The sequence below is a fragment of the Mustelus asterias genome, chromosome 4 (genome assembly GCF_964213995.1).
Source record: "Mustelus asterias chromosome 4, sMusAst1.hap1.1, whole genome shotgun sequence".
Taxonomy (NCBI): Eukaryota; Metazoa; Chordata; class Chondrichthyes; order Carcharhiniformes; family Triakidae; genus Mustelus; species Mustelus asterias.
The window spans coordinates 46,655,081-46,682,669 of NC_135804.1; the positions used below are offsets into that span (position 1 = coordinate 46,655,081).

The 27,589-nt window shown below is 39.1% G+C and overlaps 1 protein-coding gene across 2 annotated transcripts in view; it reads left to right on the forward strand.

The window, feature by feature from the left end:
- Positions 1 to 27,589, forward strand: part of nfatc3a (nuclear factor of activated T cells 3a) — a 147,475-nt gene that overhangs the window by 86,078 nt on the left and 33,808 nt on the right. Inside the window, exons 7-9 of one of the 2 annotated variants that reach the window (XM_078210921.1) lie at positions 2,963 to 3,018; positions 3,987 to 4,113; positions 12,841 to 13,605. In XM_078210921.1, the coding sequence (XP_078067047.1) occupies positions 2,963 to 3,018; positions 3,987 to 4,113; positions 12,841 to 13,605 (948 nt within the window). The remainder of the gene's footprint in view (positions 1 to 2,962; positions 3,019 to 3,986; positions 4,114 to 12,840; positions 13,606 to 27,589) is intronic. The other variant, XM_078210922.1, reaches the window with a different exon arrangement.

The window sequence follows — 27,589 nt, forward strand, 5'->3', positions numbered from 1 at the left end:
ACTGAAAATATTTTCAGCCTCATGATGTCCTGAGGAGAGTTTCATCTTTTGGTATCACTGAAGGGGATCAGTATGTGAAAATGGGGGTGGGAAAAGCTGTTAATAATATTCCCAAATGCTGACCTTGGACATTGAGACTTGAGTCAGTCAGGTTATGTTATTGGTTACCTGCTTGGATGTTGGTCAATGAAGAAACCTGAGGTTTTATAGACAAATCCCACTTTTACAAGTTGTGAAATTGAATTAAAAACTTTGTTGTCTGGAAGATATTCCACCGAGGCTAAAATTGAGAGCAAGAAATGCAATTTGCTTTATCTAATAAGGAAATGAAATTGCAAATGTGTAAAGCTTAGATAACAATCCAAATTTCCTAATTGGAAAATAGAGCATACAACCTGAGAATAACTTGCTGTTAGACTGTGGCTTCAAATTTTTAGTTTGCTCAGAAAAGATTCTGATTTGATGTGGTACATGATGCAGTAATACGTTAAAGTCATCCTGAGTTGCTATTGTTTCCAGTCCTGCTATATAATTTCCCTAGCTCGAACTGTTTGCAAACTTAGTGTCATACTGAAGGATGAACTTCCAGCTCCATATCTATGTCATTATAAAGACCACCAGTTTCCACCTCTGTAACATTCTGTCTCTGCCCCTGCCTTAGCTCATCTGCTGCTGAAACCCTCATGTTACCTTTTAGACTTGATTATTCAAAGGCAACCTGGCTGGTCTCCAGCATTCTATTTCCATAAACTTGAGGTCATTTAAAATTGTGCTGCTGTGTTCTTACCGAGATTCATTCACCCCTCATCTCTGTGCTTATTGACATGAACTCCCACTTAAGCAATACTTAACATTTTAAAATGTTCATCCTTATTTTCAAATCCTCCTGTAACCTTATCTCTTCCTATCTAAGTAATCTCCTCCAGCTCCACAACACTCCAAAGACAACTGCATTCTAATTCCAGCCTCTAGAGCATCCCTAATTTTTAATTGTTCTACCATTGGTAGCTGCATCATCAACTGCAATGCACTATGCTCTGAAATTCATTCTTCAACCTCTCCACCTTTTTTTTCCTTTCCACCGTTAAGAAGTCCTTTAAAGCCCACCTCTTTGATTAAGCCTTTGATCATCTGGTCTAATATCTCCTTATTTAGTTTGGTGTCAAATTTTTGTTTTATAAAGCTTCTGCAAAGCTCTTTAGAATGTTTTGCATTAAGGGTGCTATATAAATGCTCGCTTGTCTCTCTCCATGTAATGTCCTCTTTATCTGAGGGTTGCTATTCATGGCTCTCCACGCATCTCTATGCATAATGTCACAATGGGGAAGGCGAAGAGGCAAGCCCCAAGAACTACCTCAGTTGGTATGGTATGGCCCATTTTAAGAACTGTGTTCTAGACAGCTTGAGCTAATAGGCTCCCCATAAGTACATGTAGTTTAGTAAAATTGCTTATTTGCCAAATATTTTAAGTAGTTGACTACTTAATACAATTAAATGAGTTATGCCAATCATTTCAAGGAATTCTTTTTAATTTTGGAAAGTATTTCATAGAACAATTTTGCAAATTTTATATTTTAAAGGTAAACATTTTATCATAAATCATCACTGGGTCAGTGTTGAGCTCAAATAATTCTTCCTAAGCAAAATAATATTTCCATGTGTTAGAACTTGACTCCTGTATTCTGGATCAGTAATCAATATATGGGAACCTCTCCTCCAGTGGGAACTGTAAACGTCTTTTGAAAATTATCCTTTCTTGAGTACTGGGAATGTTTTTTCAGTTTTTAGTCTACATCACTTAAGGGAGAAAAATTCTCTGGATGCCCCTGGACAGTATTATCAAGTACTTTTTAAGACTCGTATATGATTGTGCTTGCTTGCTTTAAAATATTTTGAAACTATAAACTAAGGATTGAACGTTTTCTCATTTCCTTGGGCTCTTCTGCAAGTACTGGCTCAACTCCCAGGCTTCCAACTATGTCACCCTCTGCTGCTTTTTTAAAGTAAATTTGCAGGTACTTCAGCTTCCATAAATGTTGAATTGGGTGTATTATTGAAAGTTGCCAGCAGGTCATAACTGTCTTGATGTTATTTTGAAAACAAATGCGATGCTGAACGAAGATAATACTTCAAAACCAACATGAATAATTGTAAATAAAACTATTTTTTTTTAAAGATTGTGTATGTATGTCATTGTGACTTTATTCTACCTAATATGTGGCACTGATTCTTATAAACTAGAAGAATCCCATTTTGATCCCTGGTTTGGGCTGAGTTAACTAATCCTGTAATTGTGTGAGCCAGTCTGTCTCAATTGATAGTGAATGGTTCTGGATTCACAAGGTTTTGGATTCAAAATCTTCTCATGGACTTGAGCCCGTGATTTGAGCTGATAGCTGCAAAACTGAGGAATTGTTCCATCGTTTGATGATATCCTTCCAATAAGACATTAAACCAAAGCCTGCTCAGATAGACATTAAAGATCCCGTTGCGCTATTTAGAAATGTAAATCTTGCTGTACTGTGGCCAGTGGTTACCACTCAGTTAACATTATTACGAAATTTGGTGTTCAGTTATTAAATTGTTTTTGTCTGAGCTAATACTATGCACTAAATAGTTGTTGAAAAATATGGTAACGCACTATATAAGTACAAGCCTGGATGTCTGTGCATGTGTCTGGATATGCATACTGGACAGATATGTGTGCCTAGCATGTGTGAGTGTGAGAGTCTATGTACAATGTAAAAATTCAAGTACTTCTGGCCAGCCACCTTGAAGAAAAGTGAATATTAGCTGATTACAAGACATATTCCTGTGTGAGTGCGTGAGAATACTGATCACAAAGACGGCAATTCAAAGGGCTGTTTGTGCCCGTGTGCCTGAGTGTTGCAGGCCCTTAGTTGCACGTATGCAAAATCGTTTTTGTAGATAAATTCTTAGATTGCTCTAATGTGTTCTACAGATGGACGCCCTCAATGGGAGGTAGAAGGAAAAATTATCAGGGAGAAGTTTCAAGGGGTAAGATATTTAATTTTCCTTTTTAATGTGATTCAGTATGGTAAAATTTAGACAGCCTTGAGATGTTTTGAGTGGTTGCTTATCGCAGTTTGGATGACTGTTAGAAAATTAAAGTAAACTTTTCTAAGTTTTGTCCAAATGATGCTGAGTTGCATGAACTGTGAAGATGAAAGCCAATCCTGATCTATTTCCTCTTTTATCTAGATTGACTTGATTTTGGTTTTTTGACTTTTTTTCTAATGCTGTTTATCACTGTTTGGGCTAAGGGAATTGAACCCAAGTTCAAAGCTGACTTTCAACTAATTTTGAGTAAGAGAAAATTAATCTTGAAAATGTTTTTTTTAAATTATGTGCAATATTTCTGGTGCTTTGGGTAGCATTGGAGAATTTTACAGACCCCCACATTACATCTTAATCATAGTATTTTTGCAAGTGAATCATATTCTTAGCATTTTACTTCAAAAATCAAAATTGGCTAGAGTCTTCAATGTTAATCTCCTTGATATTAGAAATTGTGGGCTTGTGCCAATGATAATGTTACTACGTCTGTTAAACTGAGTTGAATTCCATTGTGTTGCCATTATTCTACTTGTAATTGGAAACCTTTGTTTTCTGGTTGGAAAACGTTGCTCAAGTTACATGGAAAATCTCTTTTTTGGATGCCACTTGCATTCTTTAATTTTAAACCATTTGAGTCTTTGGCAGATATTTCATTATTTTAAAACCACACATTTAGTTTTGATTCCCCCAACATCCCCTAAATTTATTCTTCATTTCATTAAGGAGCGAGGTGAATCATGAAAGATACCAAGAACTGTTGTTGCAGTTTTATTACAGCTGGACTTAATTTGCTGCTCAATATTCAAAAGCAATCTTAATAATCAACAAAATGTACTTTTTTTTTTTACTTTTAAAAACTGGAAAGTCGATGGTGCGTGAACTTATTCTTTGAAGTTGTCTTATTTCAGGTTAATCTTGTTGTTGAAGTCCCTCCATACCATAATAAAAATATTACGTCTGCAGTTCAAGTTCAATTTTATGTTTGTAATGGCAAGAGAAAAAGAAGTCAGTCCCAACGCTTCACCTACATGCCAGGTAAATCATTTCATTCAGTTGGTTTAATTTTCACTGCAAAAACAAGGGGAATTGTATTTTCTCTTCAGCAAAATTACAATAAAGTGCAATATTTAAGAATTGTCATTTCAGTACTGAATCTCAACTTGGTCTTCAAATAAAAAGAAAATTGCCCAAGAAGCAGGGTAGAATGATGGGTTGTAACAAACATTGAACTGCTGGGCAGGGGAGATCAATGTCTGAAAAATGGGATAGCTTTGCTATCTCACTTATAGTTCTCAAGGAAAATATATTCATTGATGATTCATTGCAGATGTTGGGAAAACCTGCTTGTAGAATTTATTCAGGAAAAGCCAAGAATGATAGGGTTGAGAGAAAACGAATACGATCATGGCAAACCCAAATATTAAGTGAAATATGAGGACAAAGAGTTCAGCAGAAATTAGAAGCCCCGATGCTTTCCAGCATACGTGGTTATTTTTCTTTCTACTCTACAGTTCAGAATCTGATTTTTGTGTATGTGCTGGCAGACAGACTGTTTGGTTTGGCAGCAACTCATTGAGTTATGACATTTGAAATGGTAATTGCTGCTACTTTCAAGCAAAAAAAAAAGACCAGAAGAGAATATTTGAGAAATGATTGACTTATGATATTAAGATTTTTTTTGCTTATACTGGGAAATGTAGTTACATCTTCAATGGATTGGGCCAGAATTTACCATTAAAATAATGGACTGATGGTGTTCACTATTAATTATATGCAAAATGGGCTAAGCTAACAATGTTCAAACTTTCCATTTCAATCTTAAGACACTCCTTAACTACTACATTACTGGCAAACAATCTCTCTCACACAATGAAAATTTACTTTTACAAGTATTTAGATTTTAATTGTTTTTGGAATTTAAAAAAAATCATTTTTCTTTCTCTCATGTTAAGAACCCCGCTGATAAATGCGAGGGCATCCCGAAACACAGGGTAACTTGGAACACCGGTTCTTTGTGGTGCATATTTTCAATTTGGAATAGTGTGAGAAAAGATCTGTAAACAGGGAGGAATAGTTCAGTCATTTTGGGATCAATTATTAAGGATATTAGTTAAAAGAAAAACACACAAGTTTCTAGGTGTTCAGATCACCAACAACCTGCCCTGGTCCTTCCACGCTAGTTAGGAAAGCCAACCAATGCCTTTACTTTCTCAGGAGGCTAAGGAAATTTGGCATGTCCGCTATGACTCTCTCCAACTTTTACAGATGCACCATAGAAAACCTCTTTTCCAATGTATCACAGCGAGGTATAGCTCTTGCTCTGACCAAGACCGCAAGAAACTACAAAGGGTTGTGAACATAGCCCAATCCATCACGCAAACCAGCCTCCCATCCATTAACCCCATCTACGCTGCCTCGGAAAAACAACCAGCATAATCAAGAACCCCACGCAACCCAGACATACTCTTTTCCACCTTCTTCCATTGGGAAAAAAGATACAAATGTCTGAGATCATGTACCAACGAACTCAACAGCTTCTTCCCTGCTGCCATTAGACTTTTGAATGGACCTACCATATATTAAGCTGATCTTTCTCCACACCCTAGCTATGACTAGGTTTCCTCCTACAGTCCAAAGATGTGCAGGTCCGATGGATTGGCCATGCTAAATTTTCCCTTAGTGTCTAAAGATGTGTAGGTAAGGCAGATTGGCCCTATTCACCTACCATATATTAAGCTGATCTTTCTTAACACTCTATCTGTAACTGCAACACTATATTCTGCATCCTCTCCTTTCTTTCTCCCCATGTACTCTATGAACGGTATGTTTTGTCTTCTAGTACACAAGAAGCAATACTTTTAATTGTATTCCAATACATTTGACACTAATAAATCAATTCAAGCATGATAAAGACTACAATACACAACAACAGTGCACTTTACGCTGATGGCGACACACACGCACACTTTTACATGAACTTACCCCTTTGTTCCCAACTACCTTCGTTTTCTGAACTGAGTTTTCCAAAACAACATCCAATATTATATAACTGAGCTAAATCTAGCAGATAGTTAATACGCTTTGTCCACATTTGGGAAAACTCTCTTCAGTTTCAGTGAAAGTACAATCTTCTCTGTTCAAGTTTTGAATTTTAAACATCTGCCTTTTAGCAATAACCTTTTGGACGAGACTTGGGTGTAGCTATGCTGGTAGCTGTTTCTACCCTTTCCTTTTCTTCAGTTATTGTGCAATGGATATATCATTCTTTCCCTTTATTGTTACCCACCCTGTGGACCAGTTATTAGCATATAAGTGCCAATTTCCTTATCTCTCCACTTCAGAGTCACCCCTTCTACACCCCATTGTTTTCCCCTAGTCAAATAGGTAAACACTTAGCATTTCTCACTGGTATGCTAAGTCGTGTATCAAAACACCCCTTCAGACAGCTGCATTTATCAATCTCATTTTATCTCCTTTCTTTCTTTTATCCCAGTTTCATTTTTTAATCTTAATTTTCCTCAATTCCGAACACTTAATCCAATCTTTATATTCACTTTTTTATTTCACTTTCTGTATCTGGTTTGACATTGTATTCAATATTCTAATGTGCGCTTCTTGACTCCAAATCTGTGCTGTTTATTAACACATTTTCAGTCTAGTTGTTTTAAGAAGATCCATTTGCTTGTGCTGTTACCATAGATCCCAGATGTCCTGTAGAGGACACCATGCCATTGCAATATCCCAATTACAGCAATTCGCTTTGCAAAAGCTCAAGGAAATAAAATGGACTAGGGCATGTCTAATGGGTCTAGCATTGTTCATTCACCATTTGAAATAAATTCTGACACAGTTTATAGGTGCAAGTTGCATAAACAATAGTGCAGCAACTTTTCTTATGTTTAAAAGTCAAGTTGACCACATTGTATCTGCCTTCTCATTCCAGAAGAATTGGAGTTCTGGGTTAAATATTTAAAGGGAGAGAAAAATTGTTGTAGCTGACAGTTAAATTACCATCGATAGCTGTTGATCTTGCATTTGATGTAGTGGCTTAGTTCTTCCGCATTTAATCAAATCTGAACAATGAAAACCACGGAGTGGTTAGGCTAGATTGCACGGGAGTAGCTGAACTGTACTTTTAAACTATTGTCTTGTTCTCGCCCTGTTATTGGTGGTGCAGTTGGAAGATAGGGTAACTGGACGATCCTATATTGTTCATGCCAGTTTTTTCCCTTGCGCTTCTGAGTGTTAATTGTTTGCTGGTGTTCAGACATTTGACAAGGTACAGAAGAGTACCAGACAATTATGATTCATATAAAGCAACAGGGAGTGCAGTAGGCTCATTCTCCACTGGTAGGAGAGGGGTCCTCAATGCTAAGCCAAATTCTGCCATAGGCCGATATGTGCTTATAGTGACAGTCAATGGATAAGAAACATTCTGACCAGTTACCCTCATGTAAATTCATTGGACCCTATTTTACCAAAAGTTCGTGCCCATTTTCGGGTGCAAAATCGCGGTAAAGTCGGGCGTCGGGCCTTTAACGCGATCTGCACCCAAATCCGAGCAGATCGCGGCTTTACCGACACCCGATTTGGGCACGGGTCCGGTCTGCGCCAGAATCGGGCAGCCCGACGATTTAAATGCATTAGCATGCATTTAAATCGACTTAATGAACCGCGCGCCCAACTCTGCCGCCAAATCCCACTTTACCGTCTTCTGGCCCGTTCCGGATCCACGCTGTAAGCGACCTGCAGAATAAAAATCCGAAGCGGATTTCTATTCTGCAGGGGAACCCCCAAAGCCCATCTTCCTCGACCATCCTTCGCAGACCTCCCCGCTGACCTCCCCGCTAACCACCCTGGCAGGGCCCCCCCCCCCCCCCCCCCCCACCCGGATCAGATCCCCCTGGGAGGCAGGCCCCCCTTGGCAGTGCACACCCCCAACCTACCTCGATCGCTGGTCTCCCTCCACCTTCCTTCCAACCTGCAGTCCTTCGAGAGCCTGCAGCACCTTCCTGGCCTTCTGCTGGTGTCTGCTGGAGGAGGGGGGAGGGAGTGGGTGGGGGGATGGACTTGGGAGAATCTTGCAAACTGAAAATAATGTGGCATCTTCTTTGTGCTGCCTAATTATCGAGGGGAAAGGTAATTAAACTACAGTGTCCTAGTGAGCAATTAGTGACCTGTATAATACATTTGTGATCTGTAACTGGATTGTTGATGTTCCTGTAGCCATGAGCCAGGTGCTCAAATGTTCAGAGTCATGTGGTGAACTTGGAAGAATTGTCCCCGTGGTGGAACTTGGTTGGAAATAAGATTCAAGGAAATTACTAAATCTGGGAAATCAACCACAGTGAGAAGAAGTTTGTATTGGCAACTCTTCTCTCACATTCCATGGCAGATGTGCCCCTCCTTATGAATGTGATTTTCATGGGCAACGTTGGGTGCAGCTAATCTGCCTCTAATCTGTCATCTGATTGGATCCTTTCTTTCATCTTGTTTTCATCTGAACATTGCACAGAATTAGAGGAATTCCCTTTGGAAGATAATGTCAAAACTATAATCGCAGGAACCAAAAACCTGACAGTCAAAAATTTGGGATAATATTTCACCCCCCCCCCCCCCCCCCAATCCATATTTTGAAATATTTTCCCAAAGTGTATGGGCGCGCTGCAAGGAGGATTCCGGGCTTGGATCTCTATTTACGCCCGGATCCGGCCCTTAGACTCCAAATGGTAAAATAGGGCCCATTGAATCAATTTATAACATCCACCATTGTTCTGCTGAAATTAGCTAAATTGGTACATACTAAAGTTCAAACTCAATACTCCCTTGATCAGTATAATTTAAGATAAACTCGAGTCATACTGGGAACTCAACAGTTTTATATGAAAAGTTGTATACCATAATGAATATCCCGCTAAGAATGTTTTACTTCCCAAAACTCTGATAATGACATTTTTATGGAGCACAGCAAAATCTAGTCAGAACATCAGCACCAATAGTGGATATAAATTTACTTGGGAAAGTTCCCCTATGGAGAAATACATCAAAATGTGTCAAAGGTTGAATTTTGATCCCATAGAGTAAATTATCAGAACTCCTCGATTATATGCCTTATTGCTGCTTTCCAACTTTTTGTTGTTCTCGATGGATAAAATTAACACTTCTGAATAGTAAGATAGTTAGTATTAAACTTATCACAATTAAACAATTTGAGCAATGTTGAAATATTCAAAAATATAAGGAATGGGGGGGGGGGGGGGGGCATGGATTGGCCAGTGACAAGCTAATACAAGTTTGCTATCACAGAGAGTTAGGATGGGAGGAATGTTGTGATGGTAGCAGAGTTGGAAAGTGGGGAGCCCAAGCATGAAGAATTCTGGACTTTGGTGTCGGGATCTGGAGACGCTTTCCTGTTTAAATCCAAAAAATGAGTAAAGATGCCATTGAGGTCATATGTAAGTTATGGGGCCAGCAGGAATCCATCAGGAGCCTCTCTCACCTTGTACTTAAAGCAGCAACCTGAAGTAGGGAATTGGCAAGAAATGGAGAACTCCATTTTAGCTATACTCCTGCTTCTTTCCAGCTGAGAGGAGAGAATTTAAATTCCGTACTTTGTTTGTGATAATGTTTACCTATAGTATTGCCATAGAGCTGTAAAATAATGAGATATTTCACCAAAGCTGAGTGCTCATAATGCAGCCTACTTGATGTGTTTCCTGTTTTCATTGCAAGATCTGTTCAGTGGACCAATGATGGATCAGGACAGGTGTTGGCAGGAAGTGGCTTGTTGTACTGTTAAGCAGCAACCAGTTATTATCTGTAAACCACGGTCTTCTGCTAAACTGGCAGAAGCTGAGGCTTGAACTTGTCGCAAATTGTTTGTCGCTAACAACAGTGCACATGTGGGCGTATGGCACCCAAGGCAATGGGAAAGCGGTGTGAAATGTGTAGGCTTGAGCTGTCATCTGAGCATTTTAAAGTGAAGCAGCCAAATGTTTTTGGTTACTTGTCTCAAATCATTGGTTTATTTTAGAAACTGGCTAAAAATGATACCACAAAGTTAGCATCCTCTTTTAAAGCGAAGCTATTTTCCTTGCATTTTAATTTTAAGTGTGTTATTTACTTTCCCTTGCTTCAGAACTATTCTCTCTCTCTCTCTTCTTTCCCCCCCCACTTCCCCCCCAACAATTGCTCCAAAAACAGCTCCCCTTCCACTTCATATGTTACTTGCCATATAAAACCATTCTGTCTCACTAAAGAAGTCCACTTAACTGCTGCAGGTCTGGAAGATCATTTGTTTGACAGTCTGTTAGCAAGTTCATGCATTTACTTTGATTCTCTTTCCTTTTGGGAAAGGCACATTTCTCTGCTTTAAATATGAGAAGCTTTTCATGAATTACATGGGAGAATCTACAAGGCTAGAAGATTTACACACTGCACCTGGTCATAAGTTTTTTTTTGCAACCCAAATTTTGGAAAACCTTTAAAATAGCTTGTTTTATGGTATTTTACCAGCTTATGAAAACATGACCGCTATTGAATTGTCTTTCTTGAGTATTTGTCACTTACGTAATGAAATCATTAGAGTTGGTAGCCAGGAGAGTAATTTATAATATCTTTTTGACAGGAGATTTAAAAAACAAAGCCAAATAGTTTAGTATGAAATGTGCAGTTCATGGATGCAAAAGACACAGTTTGCCAGATTGTTTTTCCAAGTACATGACTGTCGGAGATTGGACCATGCACTAACTTTTTACTAAAATCATAGGAATAAAGATATATTTCCCTTCCTTGTACACAATGATGCCGAACATCAACTAAAATTGCAACCTTGTTGTCATTATAACAAAACATATTCTCCAACCAAATGAGCAATGCTATGGAAGATCCGTTGGTGTGCTTTTCAAAAAAATGTGTATTAAGTTTTCTAGAAAACTATAATTGGGAACTTGTTTGTATTTCAATGAAACCAGAAAAACATTTGTTTATAAAATATTTGGAGTCATTTGTAAATGCAGATTCATAAACGTGCACAAGGAAAGGAACTTCATTTTAAAATGTCAAAACAATTAAACTTCCAGTGAATATGAAACTTAAATGGAGCAGTAGAAGTGGTATAAGTGATTGTATTTATGTCTTCAAAGTTGAGTTGAAATGTTGAAAGCAGCTGTTAACATTTGTTGCAAACTATTTGATATGTTTAAATGGAGACAAAGCTACCCATATTCCAAGTTTTGTGATACCACCTGGCTGCACTGCAAAATCTGACTTTATATTAAAAAAATTATGGTTCCTAACTGCACTGTAACCTTTACCAAAAATTCCACTGAAAAAGCATTGGGCAAAGTGAGGTGATTATGGAATGATTTTAACATACACCTTTTTAAAAGCTCAATTAGTAAGCTAAAATTTAAGCAGTTTTAGAATACAAGTTTTCATCCCTTTGAGTCATCCTTCTATACTTGGCAGTTTGCAATTCTGCCATGAAGATATGTAAACAATACTCTTAAAGAAGGGTAAGTGCCTCTATTTAAAAAAAAAAATGTCTTGCATTGCTAATTCTTTGCCTTGTTTCCTTTATTTAAAATATACATTGAAAATGTGTGAGAGAGATGCAACTTGGAGGGGAATTATTTGGAATCTTGTGGTCCCAGTTAACATTATGTTCATAAATTGTGGAACTGAGTTGGTGTGAAAAGCAGGTGCTTTCTGTTGCAGTATGCGCATATTAAGCAGATGTCTTCTTATCGAGTGAGCTGCATTTTTGATTAAACTGCAAGAACCGAATAATAACTGCAGTGAATGTAATTTCAGACTTTTAAATCCGTTTTTGAAAGAGGCAAAGTTATCCCCATAAAGTTCTACTTAAATAGTGTAGTTTATATTATTATGATAACTTGGTGGTTAAAATACCTTTGTATGATCCAGAGCCACAGGTCAAAAGATTTGGTCCCTGATTTGTGCTGAATTCACTGATCAGGATGTTTATTTTGGCCTAGGTGTTCCTGAGCTAAAGAGAAAAGTCTTGAGGGAATCAAGAATCTTGATCTCTCTATTGGTCCCTTAGTATACATTTGTGTGGATGTTACAAGATGGAATAATCAAGTTCAGTCCTACTGTTTATATAGCTTGTTAATTCTCATTGCCTATGATCATTATACTAAATGGCCAATTGGATTTGGGTCTAGGGACTGAGTGATGAGAAAAAAATGACTTGTATTTATATAGCACTTCATGACTGTGTGCATCATTGCAATGGTATCTTTCATATGGCATAAAACTTCATATGCAAGAATTCACTTTTTGAAGTGATATTATCTCGGTCAATGTGGCAGTCACTCTGTAAGCAGCTAGATTCCCAAAATAACAGTGAAACGAATGATAATTGTCCTGTTGTTAGTTTGTTGTTTCAGAGGAGACATATTTACTCCTCATCGAATAGTGTCATGGGATCACTGGAGTAGGCAGACAAAACCTTTGTTCAACATTTCAGCTAAATAATTGCACATTTGAAAATGCATTACTCATTCAGTACTGCAATGATGTGTCAGATTATGTGCTTAAATCCTACAATAAAGTTTGAGTCCACGGCCTTTTGTCTTGGATGTTAGCCAACTCAGATGAGTTGATACTTAAGATACCATGTCCCAACCTGAGACCATGGTATCAACAAAAATCGTGACAAAGTGAGATGTGTTAATGCATTAATAGCACGTTATTCTGTACACCTGCAATTAATTTGTCTTTTCTTTTTCTTCACAGTTTTAATCAAAATGGAGCATACTGATGAGTTGGAATTGCCCACGATTCCTACCCTTCCAATGCCTGTTGCACACACTGCTAGTGTATCTGGTCTACACCAAGTTGGATCTCAGCTGCCTTCCTCAGATACTGGCCACCTTCATGAAAATTTGGCATCTGCGTCACAGAGGAACCTCGGCCCTCCAATGCAGCAAACGTATGCACCAATGATTTCTCCATCAGTAACGTGTATGCCACACCTATCAGGAAGAAGCATTAGTCCAGGTTCAGAATGTCCCATTATGCCTTCCTTGAGTCACCAGTCCTTCCCAACACCAGCTCCACCTATCAGGCCTTCTTATCAGCCTATGCAATCTAACATGATGTATAATGGACAGCCAGGTCTTCCCATGAACTCTGTTTCTAGCCAGAGATATGAAAAATTATCCTATCAGCCTGATGTAGCTGGTCCACTTCAAATCAACCTTGGATGTCAACAAATGCAGCAAATGTACTGTTCTCCAAATTCAGGTCCAGCTTCTTCACCATCTCCAACAGCAGCTCACTCTTTGGGACATTCTCCACACTCTGGACAAACCTCACCACAGCTACATAGTACAAGTTTAGGAAGTCTGTCCGCACCTCCTCCATTGACACATCACGATATGTGTGATCCATCGCCATTTTCAACACCAGAGAGAGCATCAATGAACATTAAACAGGAACCAGAGGATAGTGAGTTGCCTTTTCAGGCCATTGGCCTACAGGATATCACACTTGATGATGGTAAGTAATTCAACCTAACTTATTTTATTGTTAAAAAGGATATTATCAAAGAAATAGTACATGTATGCATGGATACTTAAATGCAATAAGGTAGCAATTTGTCAGAACAACTCCTAACGTGCAACAAAAACAGAAAATGCTGGAAGATCTCAGCAGGTCTGACAGCACTTGTGGGGAGAGAACAGCTAGCGTTTCATGACTAGATGACGTGTTCTGTTCGCTCTCTTGTTGGCTCTGCTCTCTCTCTCCTCGGATGCTGTCAGACTTGCTGAGGTCTTCCAGCATTTTCTGTTTTTGTTTCCAATTCCAGCATCCACAGTAATTTGCTTTCAACCTAACACACAACCACTTGAAGTTATAACTCTTTGGAAATTGTTTGTGCAATTCTAGAAATGTTAACTGTTGACAGAGAAACAGATGTTATCTTTTATCTTTTTTTGGTCCCCGCCTACACAAACCTAACACATCCTTTTAATTAGCTACCAAGTTGAAGTACTTCACGTATTTTGTAATCGTTATGTTGACCAAGAAAGTGGTAAATTTCTTACTAACGATGGAATTATAGGAACATCAGAGCCATGTGTTATCAAGAGCAAGGCTATTGATCAATAAAAACATTACTAATGTCAAAATAAAAGAAATGCTGAAAATGCTCAGCAGCTCAGACAGCATATGTGGAGAGAAATCTTTCATCAGCATTGAAACATGTTAGAGATGTAATAGATTTTAAACAAGTCCAGAGGCAGGAAAAAGTGGGAGGCGAGGAAATAACAAATGGAAAGACCTGTAATAGGATGGAAGGCAGGGATGCTTAAATAGCAAAAGGAATGATATGTAAGGCAATAGCAGGTGGTAATGAGATAAATGAAGAAAAAAAATGGGTCGAAAGGAGCTGTAAGTAATAAAAGCAAAACCATTACCAGCACTTACTGAAGAAAATGGGAGAACGGTTATGATAGGATTGATGTCATCAGTAATTGTGTGCACTTTATGATGAATGACAGAATTATTAAATGGAGACGAGAGTTATTCCTCTTTAAAAGGAACCATTTAGAATTAAACATATTAGATTTAATTTTTTTGAGCAAGGTTCGTGTGAAAGACATTCTGCTGGTCCTTATTGTAATCTAGAAATCCAGTTGGTGAAGGATATGACAGGAACCTATCCTTTTTATAAGCATTTATTTACAGTTACAGATTGCAAACAAGCTCCTCTTAAACTAGCAAACACAGCTTGAGTCAGTGTCTATTTTTAGGGGCACACATGAATCCCTGGCTAATGCCCACCATCTGCCCACAACTAAACACAATTTTGCACGTAATTAACAGCCTAAACTTTTCTTCACTGAGAGTCCGACTGGTTTGTGGTTTTTCCTTGGGAGGAAGGTGATCAGGGCAAACGTTCAGATTTGTTACTCCTATTTTTCCTAAGCCTCAAGCTGAGGTGAATATGTACTATGCAAGAAAGAAATAATATGTCTTTTATTTCTATCAACTAGTAACAAAGTCTGACCTTTCAATACCTTGATGTAAACTTGTACCACAGACTTGAAACATGTGATTTCTCCATTGTTTCATGTCAATATATCTTGGTCTTGTCCTGATGCAATGGGAATTTCCAGATATTACACAAATTCTGGCATGCAAGAGCCAGAAATTTAGGAAGGTGAAAAATAAACTAAACAAACTCATATCCAGAGTTGTTACAGAATGTATAGTCACCACAAAACCTCAGGAGTGATTTCTGCTTCTATGATAGTTACCTGGTAAAAAAAATTCATAAGTTATATCTCTAATTTAAGTTGCAATAACATTCCAAAACAATTCAACACTAAAGACTTTCTTAGGGTTATTTTTAAGCCTAGTATATACTGAACATCTCCACACTTCCTCGTCCCATAAAAATAAGAAATGATTAGAGCAAGTTATTGTTGTTACTTATAAATATATCTCTATGTAATATATTTCTCCTTTTCGTTGTGATACAGATTCATACAGAAACTTCTGAAATGCTACTAAATTAGTGACAGAATATTCTTACGAGCAGTAAACTGGCAAAAAAATTAAGCTAGCTAGTTTACAAATTTTAGGATTGTTCTTAATCCTTTAAGGGCCGTGGTTACGCTTCTATACCAAAAACATGAGTTTAAAAGATTTTTTATTTCAGGAATTCAGCAATGTTTATATTTTAATTTTCTTTTGCTCTCTACCATTTATCAATGGAAATTGTTTGGCTGAAAACTATTCAAGAAAGATTCACATTTTGAAAAGTTGCTTTACATTTTTTGGATGCTGACAATGTCCCAATAAGGCCTATTCCTAGTTTCTCTGGGAAGGTAACGGTTTGCCGCCTTGAGACCCTGTGATGGTGGTATTTCCACAGTGATAGCTAGGATATTTCAGGCTGGTGATAATCAAGGAAAAGTGATATAAATCAAGTTCATGTTTGATTTAGGAGAACTTGGAGAGGTGATGGTATTCCCACAACATTGCCATCCTTGCTCATCTTGGTTGTAGGGGAAGGAGGTGTTACCAAAATAACCTTGTAGTGCATCATGTGTTGGTAGTGAGACAGTAGACATTTACATTGTCACAGATGCCAGTGAAATGAACAGTTCTGTCCTGGATAATGTTGAGCTTCTTGGGTTGTTGTGAAAGCGCTAGGTTTTCCAACATTCTTGACATGTACCTTGTAGATGGTAGAAAGCCTTTGAAGGGAACCCGCGGGATATTGGCCTGCTGATGATGAAGGAAAAATTACATAGCGCTGACTTGGAACAGTGTGTGACTTGGAGGTGGTGGTGTTTCCACAAATTGCTGCTCTTTTCCTTCTTAGTGGTAGAGGTTACAAAGGAGGAACAGTATTGTTAAAGTAACCTTGGTGAGTTGCTGCAGTGTATCCTGTAGTTAAGGTATACTACAGTCACAGTGTCCAAGTGGTAGAGAGGATAGATATTGAGTCTACTGGCAGAGGCATTGATCAAGCAAACTGCTGTGTCCAGTTCTGATGAAGGATCAACATTTTCCTTTCTTTACAAATTCTGTCTGACATTTTCTATCTTTTCTCTGTCCGGAGTGGTTTTGAACTTCTTAAATGTTACAGCTCCATCCTTTGGACGCAAGTAGTCTATCACACTCCTGACCTAAACCTTCTAAAGGAGGAGAAATTTTGAGGAGTCAGGAGGTGAACCACTCATTGAAGCCCCCAGCCTCTACGTTATTTAGTGATAACCCCCAATATGAGGAAACAGCAATTGAAGGTGAAGGGAAATGGCAGAGGCTTCTCTTGACTGAGAGTCATGACCTGACACTTTGAGTGCCATAAATATCATGTGCTACGTTTCAACCTGTAGCTGAAGTCATGTGATGCAAAAGTAGACAGTTGCAGTTGTCAGAGGCCAATGAGTGCCGAGGATGTCATCTAGATCTTAATTCCAGTTCTGCGACAGGCTGTGTGGAGTTGAACAGTGTGGAATCCATACCAAAGACCCCTGCTTCTTCATCTATGATATAAGGAAGGTAATTGAAGAAGCTAAAGTTAGAGATGGTTTGGTTGAGATGAAACCTCTGTGACTTTTGTTTTGCTCGAGTTCCTTAGTGCCATATCAGTCAAATACTGCCCTGATATCGAGCTCTTTCTATGAACAGTTGGTTAAGTGGAATTGCTTGACTTTGGAATGAGAGATTAAATATTTTATGAGCCAGAAAAGACCAATACTGTATATTTAATAAATTATGGAAGAGGGAATTTTTTGTAAGTGAGTTAATTGTTTTTGGAGTCTTGCTTTGGTCTCTCAAAACAAAAATTGCAGTCTAATAACTGTAGTGCGTCTCATTCAAATTTCACTTGAGTTTGCAATCACATGCTTAAACCACTTTGGTTCCATAAAACTGCATTCATCTAGAGATGGCATTTTGAAAACTTCAGGTTTTCAGAATGGTCGATGTGAACAAGCCTTCAAATTTGGATCAACTCCATGCAAAGAGTTTTGGTCAGAGCCACTATTTTTTTAAAAATCCACTTGGAAGCTCTAATCTAATAGTGCTGGTGGTTATTGTAAATATACAAATATTGAGTTGTGTCATTGTTGTGTAAACATTTAAAGCCCTTCTTTACTACTGGCCTCGAGCCCAATTTACGTGTTTTAAAAATAATAGATGTTTTTGGTTCCTAATCACTACACTGTAAACTGAAAAGGAAAGTAAATATTGGGAGGAAAATTGATCTTCAGGCACTTCCACTCAGCTGGCCCTCCCTCTATTGATTGACCTCAGGAATCAACTTAAACTACACAGTCCAACCATCCAGAGCCACCAATCTCCACAGTCCTTTCCTGGTGCAACCAAACCCTTAACTCCCCTAATGCTATCATTCTCCAGTGTCACAGTCAGAATTTATTCTCTCAGAACAACCATGAACTCTCTATCACAGCTGCTAAACTCATACCTACCCTAATTCCCTGCTTGCTACCTGCCAAACGTTTGTGTTTATTGAAAGAAAAATAAAGATTAAATGTGTGGGTAAGGAATCTATACTCAAGACACCTGATTTGCAGTTTTTCGTTATAATAAATGGTTGATGCCCAAAGCACTGATGTAATGATTTCACAATTCCAGGTTACATAGGTGGAGTTTGATTTATTCAGTAACAATGGGCATGATAATGTATTACATATGCCATGGTTTAATAGTTCTATTTTGATAATTCAAGATGACTACCATGATAGGAGATTTACAAATATATACAACAACAGCTGGCATTGTTATATACATTTGTTACCTTGAAGTTCCAATTTTGTTGCATTGTTTTAAAAAAAGTTGAAAGAAAAGCAAATGTTTTTGCCTGTTTCTTCAGACTGAGAATCAGAAATATATGTTAAAGTTGCTCAAGTTTATGTATGGGTGGCTCGGTGGAATGTGGTTAACACTGCTGCCTCACAGCACCGGGGACCCAGGTTCAATTCCGGCCTTGGGTGACTGTGTGGAGTTTGCACATTCTCCTTGGGCCTGTGTGGGTTTCCTCTGGGTGCTCCAGTTTCCTTCTACAGTCCAAAGATGTGCAAGTTTGGTGGACTGGCCATGGTAAATAGGTGGTGTTATGGGACTAGGGCAGAGGGGAGATCCTGGGTGAAATGTTCTTTCTGAGAGTCGGTGCAGACACAATGGGCCAGATGGCCTCTTTCTGCACTCTAGGGATTCTATGGTTCTAGCTATAATTACTTGCATTCACTTATTTCGTAAGACATTGCAACTGCTGACACTCAGTCCTAGTGGAGATCCATTAACAGCTTGTATTTATATAGCACCTTTAACATAGTAAAATATCCCAGGGCTCTTCACCAGGCATTCTAAAGCAAAATTTGGCCTTGAGCCACTCAGGAGATATTACTTCAGGTGACCAAACACTTGATCAAGTGGTCTGAAGTCAGCATCTTTAAAGCATGGAAGAGAGAACTAGAGAGCGAATTCCAGAGTCTTGGGGCTTTGCCAGCTAAAGGCATAGCTACCAGCGGTGGTGAGATTAAAATCAGTGCAGATACTTGGGAGAATTGTAGGACTTGAAATTACAGAGATAAATAGAAGCAAAGCCATGGAGGAATTTGAAAACTAGGATGAAAATCTTAAAATCAATGTTGCTTAACCAGAAACCAATGTAGGTCAGTGAGTGTGGGTGAATGGGACGTGAGTGAAGGTTTCAGCAGCCAGTGAACTAAGGCAGGGACTGAGTCACGTGACATTACGCATACAGAAATAGAATTAGTAATGATGCGAATATGTGTTTGAAATCCACCTGCAGTTGAAGGAAGTCTTTTGCTTCACGTTATAGAGGGTTAAGTTTTTAAATGTTCCACAACTATAACTAGCTAAAGTCTATTGTATTTCAAATGCAGAAATCTTAAAATAACTAATTGCCAGTTAGTGATTGCATAAAAATGCAATTAATTGTCAATGTGCTTAGTATTTCAGTGGTATAAGGCACCAGCTTCCCACAGGTGTTTAAATTTGACGATCGTGGACATAGTGTCCTGATTGGCTACTTATTGATGCACAAATTTACCAAAATATTTGTCATATCAGTTATTATAATGCATGTCTTCGATACATTTAAAATGTAAAAATTCAACTTTTAAAATTTTGCCTATCTCTAGCAGCTCATTCCGTGGCCGCTTTCCATCCTGTAAGACAGTTTTTTGCCATCTTTGTTAAGCACCTCTACTCAAGCGCTTGCTCACCTCTTTCAAAACTCTCACAAAGAGTCAGCCTCCAGAAGTGAATGCGAGTTCCTTACAGCGAAGCCTACATCCTGCTCACGCATTTTATCTAAACTCTTTGCCCGTCAGCTGAATGTGTAATTTTTTTCTTTCAGTAATTTACTCTTAGAATCTCTACAAGAGGCCAGGTTTGCTATGTCGATGTTCAGTCTGTTGAGTTCCATGTCGATTGCAGCTGTCTTGCAAGTGTTATTGACCAGCTGGAAGTCATCTGTCAGTTCTGTGCAGTTGGTCCTGACATTCCAGCTTGCCAGTCAAAGAGTTGGCATATTCTTTCTTTCTTGTTTGTTTGCCTATGTGATGGGTTCCATCCATTTGTTGGGCAGATACTCTAAGCTCCAAGCACCGTGGGAGCAGATGAACCATGTTGGGTCAGCCCCTTGTCAGGGACTGCCTGTCATAAGGTAGGTGGACAGTGGGTTAAGATGGCCCCTCCCAACGTCACACAGCGGACATTCTCAACGCCGATCGAGTTGGGCTCATTTCTCTTAAACTGCTATCTCTCATGTTATGTGAATGCTCTGCAGTGAAGCTAGAGTGCCCTCTCCAGGGCCTGAATCTAGGCAAAATATATGCGGATGCTGGGTTGCCCGAATATCAGGGTTCCCCCTTAAACCTCCCTAGTTGGACTCCTAGGAATGCAAAGCACTATGTTTGCCACAGGCTTCGTTGCAGGAGTCCCCGGGAAGATGACATATCGAGACATGTTCACTGGGTCAATGTGATGTGTCAATTGTGGGGGTGAAGAGAGTTAACATCTGAACCTTTTTTGTTAGTTTGTTTCTCATTTTCACCCTACACTGCTGTCTAGCAACAATTTTAAAAACAAGTGCCAAATATGTATACCTAGTCCTGTCATTAAATAGCCTCTATATCAGCAAGTCCTCAGCTGTGCCTCCTCATGGCACCATGTGGAAACTGGGTCCCTCACGGCCCCAGGCTAAAACTTCAGAGAAACTCTGAAGAGATTTGGCTCCCGGACGTGAAGTGTGAAGGCCTATTGACATGTGGACACACTCTGGCACTCATGAACCAAACTTTCACATAAGGGCAAATAGCTGCCTTGTAGATACCTCAGGAGAAGCTAAAGGCTAAGAGGCCTGACTAAAAAATTAAGCATGGAGCCCAAAGACGGACTGACACCTCAATATAACACCTCATAATGGGAAGAGAAATGTTTCTTGTTACAGAAGTACAGACAAATTCCTTGCAATTCTCAATATTTTACAAACTGTTTAGCGAGTAAATCCTGTGGTAAGAAAAAGCCTGTGACCTTCATTAGCTTTTGAGTTAATTTAAGCTATGGCCAAAATGTTTTGTAAAGCAAAAGGAAGATTTCAATTCGAATACAAAATAGTGTGTGTGCATTTTAAAACTTTAAGAAAAAGATATTCCCTTTTCATCAATGTTTTTAAAATCTCTGAACTAAACCGCATCAATAATGACCAGTGTGGAATAATTTTGCTTTTGTGAAAAAAAAAATACTCCCTCACAATATCTCCCTTATAATTTGCATCTTTCTTTTCCATTAATTTGAAACAAATTTCATGCTAATTGTACATCCCTTTCTGGTCAGATTAGTGTTCAAGCCTTTGCTTTTTTTTGTAAACAGAACCAAGAGATATAGATTATTATTTCCATGAATATTTTACCTGGTATAATTTGAAAGGTTTCAAGAAGTGTTGTTTCAAATTGAGGATTGTAAAAGCTAAATAGTTATTTTAATATTTAGTGCGTAAATTTTAAAGGACTGCAATGATCCCTATGCAAAATATATTTTTAGAAGTAAAAATTCTTATTATACACCATACATCTCAATATTAGTAACACATTGGTTCAGCTGTTTTGGGCCGTGAGTAGCTAAACTGTGCAGACCTAGAATTTTGGAGGTTTGATCTTTAGACAATTGGTCAGCATTTCTACTCCTGATCATTATTCGGTGACTCCTGCTAGAGATGCAGATGTTTGGATGCAGATCAGAATGCCAGATCTGGTCTGCTGGAACTGGTGATGCTTCCTACAACAAGTAATGTATAGTAGATTGCACCTGGGCCAATGGCAAGAAATCAACTGTAGGAGAGAAAGGAAGAATATTGGTGAAAATGAATTAAAAAATTAAACCTCATGTCTACAAATTGAAAGAATGCAAAGCTAATCAGCCAGTCTTTGCAGAATGGATAAGCTGTAATGAAATATGGTGCTTTAGTGAATGAAAAAACATTATCATTCACAAATATATTTTCATAGATACCTATTTCTTAACGTTTTAAAATACACACACCATAAACTTGAGTTATAGCCATCTTTACGATGGCACAGGGTATGTAACCCATCTCTGTTGGCTGCTGTGCTTGAATGGAATTTAAATTATAACTTGATATTAATTATGGAGCACTGCATACATTTGACTGTTTTTAGTCAGATTTCACTTATATAATTTATTATTGAATAACTGCATGCTGAGTAATAACATTGAACTTTGTGATATGGTGTAACCATAGGAAAGGTGCTGTTATTAATATTATGCTCTAAGAATTTTTTTTTAAAAATAGTGTTGATCTTTTTTAATATGGAGTGGAATTCTCCCATCCTGGATCTGAGTTCCCTGGTGGGGCCGGAGCATGGACTGTTTCCCGCTGCAGAGGCCGTCGGGAAAACACACAGATTCTTCTGGTCCTGACCTCATTAATTACGCAACCGGGTATTTTGCATTGTTTTCCTTGACGGGCAAGCCTGGATGTCTCATAGCCTGCTGTCCTATCTGGGCACCACATTGAAAAGGTGCCCAGCATCACTGACCCATTATTAAAGAAAGAAGGTGGACCTCCTGACAAAGAAAATGGATCTCCAGAAACATTCCAAGAATGAAAGATGGACCCCATCTAGGGCACTGAATCTGGAATGTCCACATGTAGATGCACCACCACCACCAAACCCCCCCCCCCCCCCCCCCTCCCCCACCACCCACCCATTGCTGTGGTGTTCTAGGGTCCAGGTTTCTGGCGACCTCCATCACTAACTCCAGAGGCAGCCCCAGGCATTGTTCAGGTAAGTCCCAACATCTGCACACCACATGTTTCATGCCAGTCTGTTTTCCCATTGACACTGCAGAGAATCAGGTGTGGATGGTCTGGCCTTCATCTACATCCCAGATTTCACACCAGCCTCCAGTGAGTTTCCCAATCCACCATGGCAGGTACCAATGAAAGATCACATAAAACTGATTTCTGGGCCTCCTGCTGAATTCATCCTCCTTGCTTGCCATTGAACCTGCCAGTGGGAGCTTTGGAGAATTCCACCCGTGCATCGGGTTTTTGAAAGTTTTCCTTCATTAAAAATGAAATTAAGGCCTGAATTCTCCAGCGTCCCATCAGCTGGTTTCTTGGCAGTGAGAAGTGGCGTGCCATTCACTAGCAACGAGATCTTCTGGTCCTGCCACTGTCGGTGGGATTTCTCTTTGGAGTCACCCCACCCCGCCAGAAAACCCACAGCTGGGATGCACAGCCAGTGGGACCAAAGAATTCGCCACCAGTAAAAAGCCGGAAAATTCCGGCCTAACTGTTTCTACATTTAACCCAACCACACAAACTGGAATTCTGAATGGTCTGTATCAGTGTTTGAGCACATTTGTACTCTTCTGCTAATCTAATAGAAGTTACTATTTTCAATCTGAGTGGGCTGAACTGCACCACAGCATTTGTCCGCCTACAAATTACACCTGCTATCGTCTCTACATCCCTATTAAATGCATAAACCCATACTTAGAAGCTTATAATTTGTTTAATTTGCACAAATGTGGCAGAGAGGTTCAAGCAAGCGTCTGTTTTCTTTTACTTAGAAGGAAAGGGAACATTTATGGGTATTTTATGCTCAAGGGGCTCCCACCTTTTGGGCTGAGGCAAAAATAAATTATACAGATATTACACTTTTTAGAATGTCAGTCTTTTGGCTACCAACAGAGCCCATAATGCTAATTTGCTTTGTTGTTGGATATGATACCAATTAAATGAAGACTTCAAGACATTGTTGTTACATGTTAAAATAGCTATTTGCATAGTACTATTGATACACACCCAAAAATATTGTCTGTTTATTTAAATTTATTCTTGCGTAGGAGCAGGGATGGTCTTTTCTGCCCTCTTCAGCCCTTTCATTCAACTAGATCATGGCTGATCTTCCATCTCAACGCCATTTTACCACACTATCCCCATATCCCTTGATATATTTAATAACTAGAAATCTATCTGTCTTGAAAATACTCAATGACTGACCTTTCGCAGCCCTCTGGGGTAGAGAATTTCAAAGATACATTGAAAATAGAAACAGGAGTAGGCCATTCAGCCCTTCAAGCCTGCTCCACCATTCATTTTGATCATGGCTGATCATCAAGAACAACATCCTGGTCCCGCCTCGCCCCCACCATATCCCTTGATCCCTTTAGCCCCGAGAGCTATATCTAATTTCTTCTTGAAATCACACAATGTTTTGTTCTCAACTACTTTTGGCGGTAGTGAATCCTACAGGTTCACCATTCACTGGATGAAGACATTTCTCCTCGCCTCAGTCCTGAAAGGTTTACCCACTGCCCTTCGCATTTAGGCCCATCCAGGGTGGATGAAGGATTCGCGCAGGCCCACACCCTCTGAGTGAAGAAATTCCTTCTCCTCTCAGTCCAAAATGGTCTACCTCTTGTTCTAAAACTCTGTCTCCCTGGTTCCAGACACCCCAGCTAGGGGAAACATCCTTTCTGCATCTATCCTTCCTACTCCAGAGAATATAGGCCATGTCTAATATAGCAATTAAAAGAATGAGAGGTGACCTCATTGAGACATTCAAGGTTCAACAGAACAGATGTAGAAAGATTGTTTTCCCTGGTTAAGAGGGTCTAGAACCAAGGGACACTGTCTCAGAATAATCACATAGGATGTGGGCATCACTGGCAAGGCCAGCATTTGAAGCCTATCCATAATTTCCCTTGAACTGAGTGGTTGTTAGGGCCATATTATTGTGGGTCTGGAGTCACACCATACCAGATAAAGATGACAGATTTCTTTCTCTAAAGGGCATTTGTGAACCAGATGGATTTTTATGACATTGAATCCATGTCCCCAGAGCATTTGCTTGGACCTCTGGATTATTAGTCCAGTGACGTTGCAACTGTGGCCTCCCTAATTCTCATTCCCCATTCTGCCCACTTTTACTTTATTAATCCTGATGCACCATTGTCTGGCAAAGAGACTGGGCAGCTAGCTCACTTCCAATCTTCTGTTTGCCCTGTTCTGCAACTGATTTTCTAAGTCTTAAAATAACTCTGGGCGATGACTCACTTTTCCTCTCTGAGTAGCAGTTCAAGAATGCCTCAAATGAAGTGAATAATGTCTGTGGCATGTACGTGTATAAGCATGTGCTCATGCAGGTAAAAGAGATGTGTAAATATGCCAAGCACAAACCTGCAACCAGTAGTCTGCCCTCAGTTTTAGAAGTTTATTTATAGCTTTCCACATTTGTGTATATTTAAGAAACCTATATATTTGAAGAGATTTTAAATTTTGAAATTATTATTAATGCTGCACTTTATTCTGCTTTTTTTCATGGTGTTGGGCCTGACAGCATTTCTAATTTTGGGTATCTTCTACATTCCTTATAGAAAACCTAAGAGAACAAAACTGTGTTGATTAATGTACAGTAAAAAAATACATAGCTGTACAGGGAATACCCTATTGTGTTTTCCACAAAGAATGAGTAAAATGTAAACTTGCTAGAACTTGAAAGATGATTAATGCGTATTACCAATGAAAAACCCTATGTTCTCAGAAGTGTAGTTTGCAATTGGCAATCATTTAATCCCTTTTTCCCTGCATATTTTCTAACATTGTGTTATTTAGATTTCACAGATATTAATTTCTTCATTTGAATAGAGAAAATTGCAACCTTGTTGCTATGTATTTAAATTTCCAAAGCTTAAGTAGCATATTAATTCAAACTTTCTATTTTAATTTTCTTCAGGCTCAAAAGGAAGATGTATTCTAACTAAGTTTGCATATATCTAAAACACTTTTTTTTCAATCAGATTTCCACCTTTGCCAAAGCACAAAACAATCCAACCAAAATCACAAATGACACCCTCTATAATTGTACACCTCTGGTGCATTATCCCTCCTTCACTCCTCTTATGGCTTTGACATGATCATCCATATCAACCTCTTCCAGTTCTCTCTCAGTTCTAGTACGGTGGTGGTTCCACTCATGCCTATTTGATCGCAGCCGGTGTTTAAATTCCATTTTTGGCCTTGCCTTTCCCTATTGCTGTATCCCCCTCCAATCCAATCCTCTTCCTTTTACACTCTGCTGAATCTCCATTCCTCCGATTCTGCCCTTTTCTGCCTCCCAATAATGGCTTTGATCTCAGCCATCCAGGCACCTTGATCTCTAATTACTTATTAAAATCCACCTCTAAGTAAAGTTTTTGGTTGTCTTGCAACACCTTCAGCAATGGCTTAGAGTCTATTTTATGCTTGCTGTTTTGTGAAGTGTTGTATTTTTTTTTATATTAATGGCACCATATGGAGATCTTGTGGCACAGTGGTACTGCCTCTATCTCTGGGCCAGAAGCTCTGGGTTTAAGTTCCACTTCAGGACTTGTATGCTTTGGAAGATGTGTTCATAATGTTGCTAAACGGGTCGATCATCAGTCTGTAAATCCCTCCAATACACCTGATGCAAGGGTTATGTGTGAAAGAGTTTCCTGTCAGCCATACTGCAGAAGGCAACAGCAAAACCACTGAAGTACTTTGCCAAAATTAATCATGAACCAATCCAATGGGGGTCCATGGTCTTCAATGGAGGTCCATGGTCATCAATCCCTCTTAAAGCATGGTACCTGAAAAAGGTGAAAAGGCATTATATAGATGCACGTTTTTTCTTTGTCTAACATTTGATATTAGTCCAATGTACTAAATCATAGGTTGTATTGGTTTGTGAAATGACATATCTATTCTGAGAGATAGCGTATATTGTATGGAGTATAAATGGATAAATGAGAACATAACATAAGAAATAGGAGCAGGAGTAGGCCATCTAGCCCCTCGAGCCTGCCCCGCCATTCAATAAGATCATGGTTGATCTGAAGTGGATCAGTTCCACTTACTTGCCTGATCCCTGTAACCCCTAATTCCCTTACCGATCAGGAATCCATCTATCCGTGATTTAAACATATTCAACGAGGTAGCCTCCACCACTTCAGTGGGCAGAGAATTCCAGAGATTCACCACCCTCTGAGAGAAGAAGTTCCTCCTCAACTCTGTCCTAAACTGACCCCCCCTTTATTTTGAGGCTGTGCCCTCTAGTTCCCTTTCTAAGTGGAAAGAATCTCTCCAGCTCTACCCTATCCAGCCCCTTCATTATCTTATAGGTCTCTATAAGATCCCCCCTCAGCCTTCTAAATTCCAACGAGTACAAACCCAATCTTCTCAGTCTCTCCTCGTAATCAACACCCCTCATCTCTGGTATCAACCTGGTGAACCTTCTCTGCACTCCCTCCAAGGCCAATATATCCTTCCGCAAATAAGGGGACCAATACTGCACACAGTATTCCAGCTGCGGCCTCACCAATGCCCTGTACAGATGCAGCAAGACATCTCGGCTTTTATATTCTATCCCCCTTGCGATTATAGGCCAACATCCCATTTGCCTTCTTGATCACCTGTTGCACC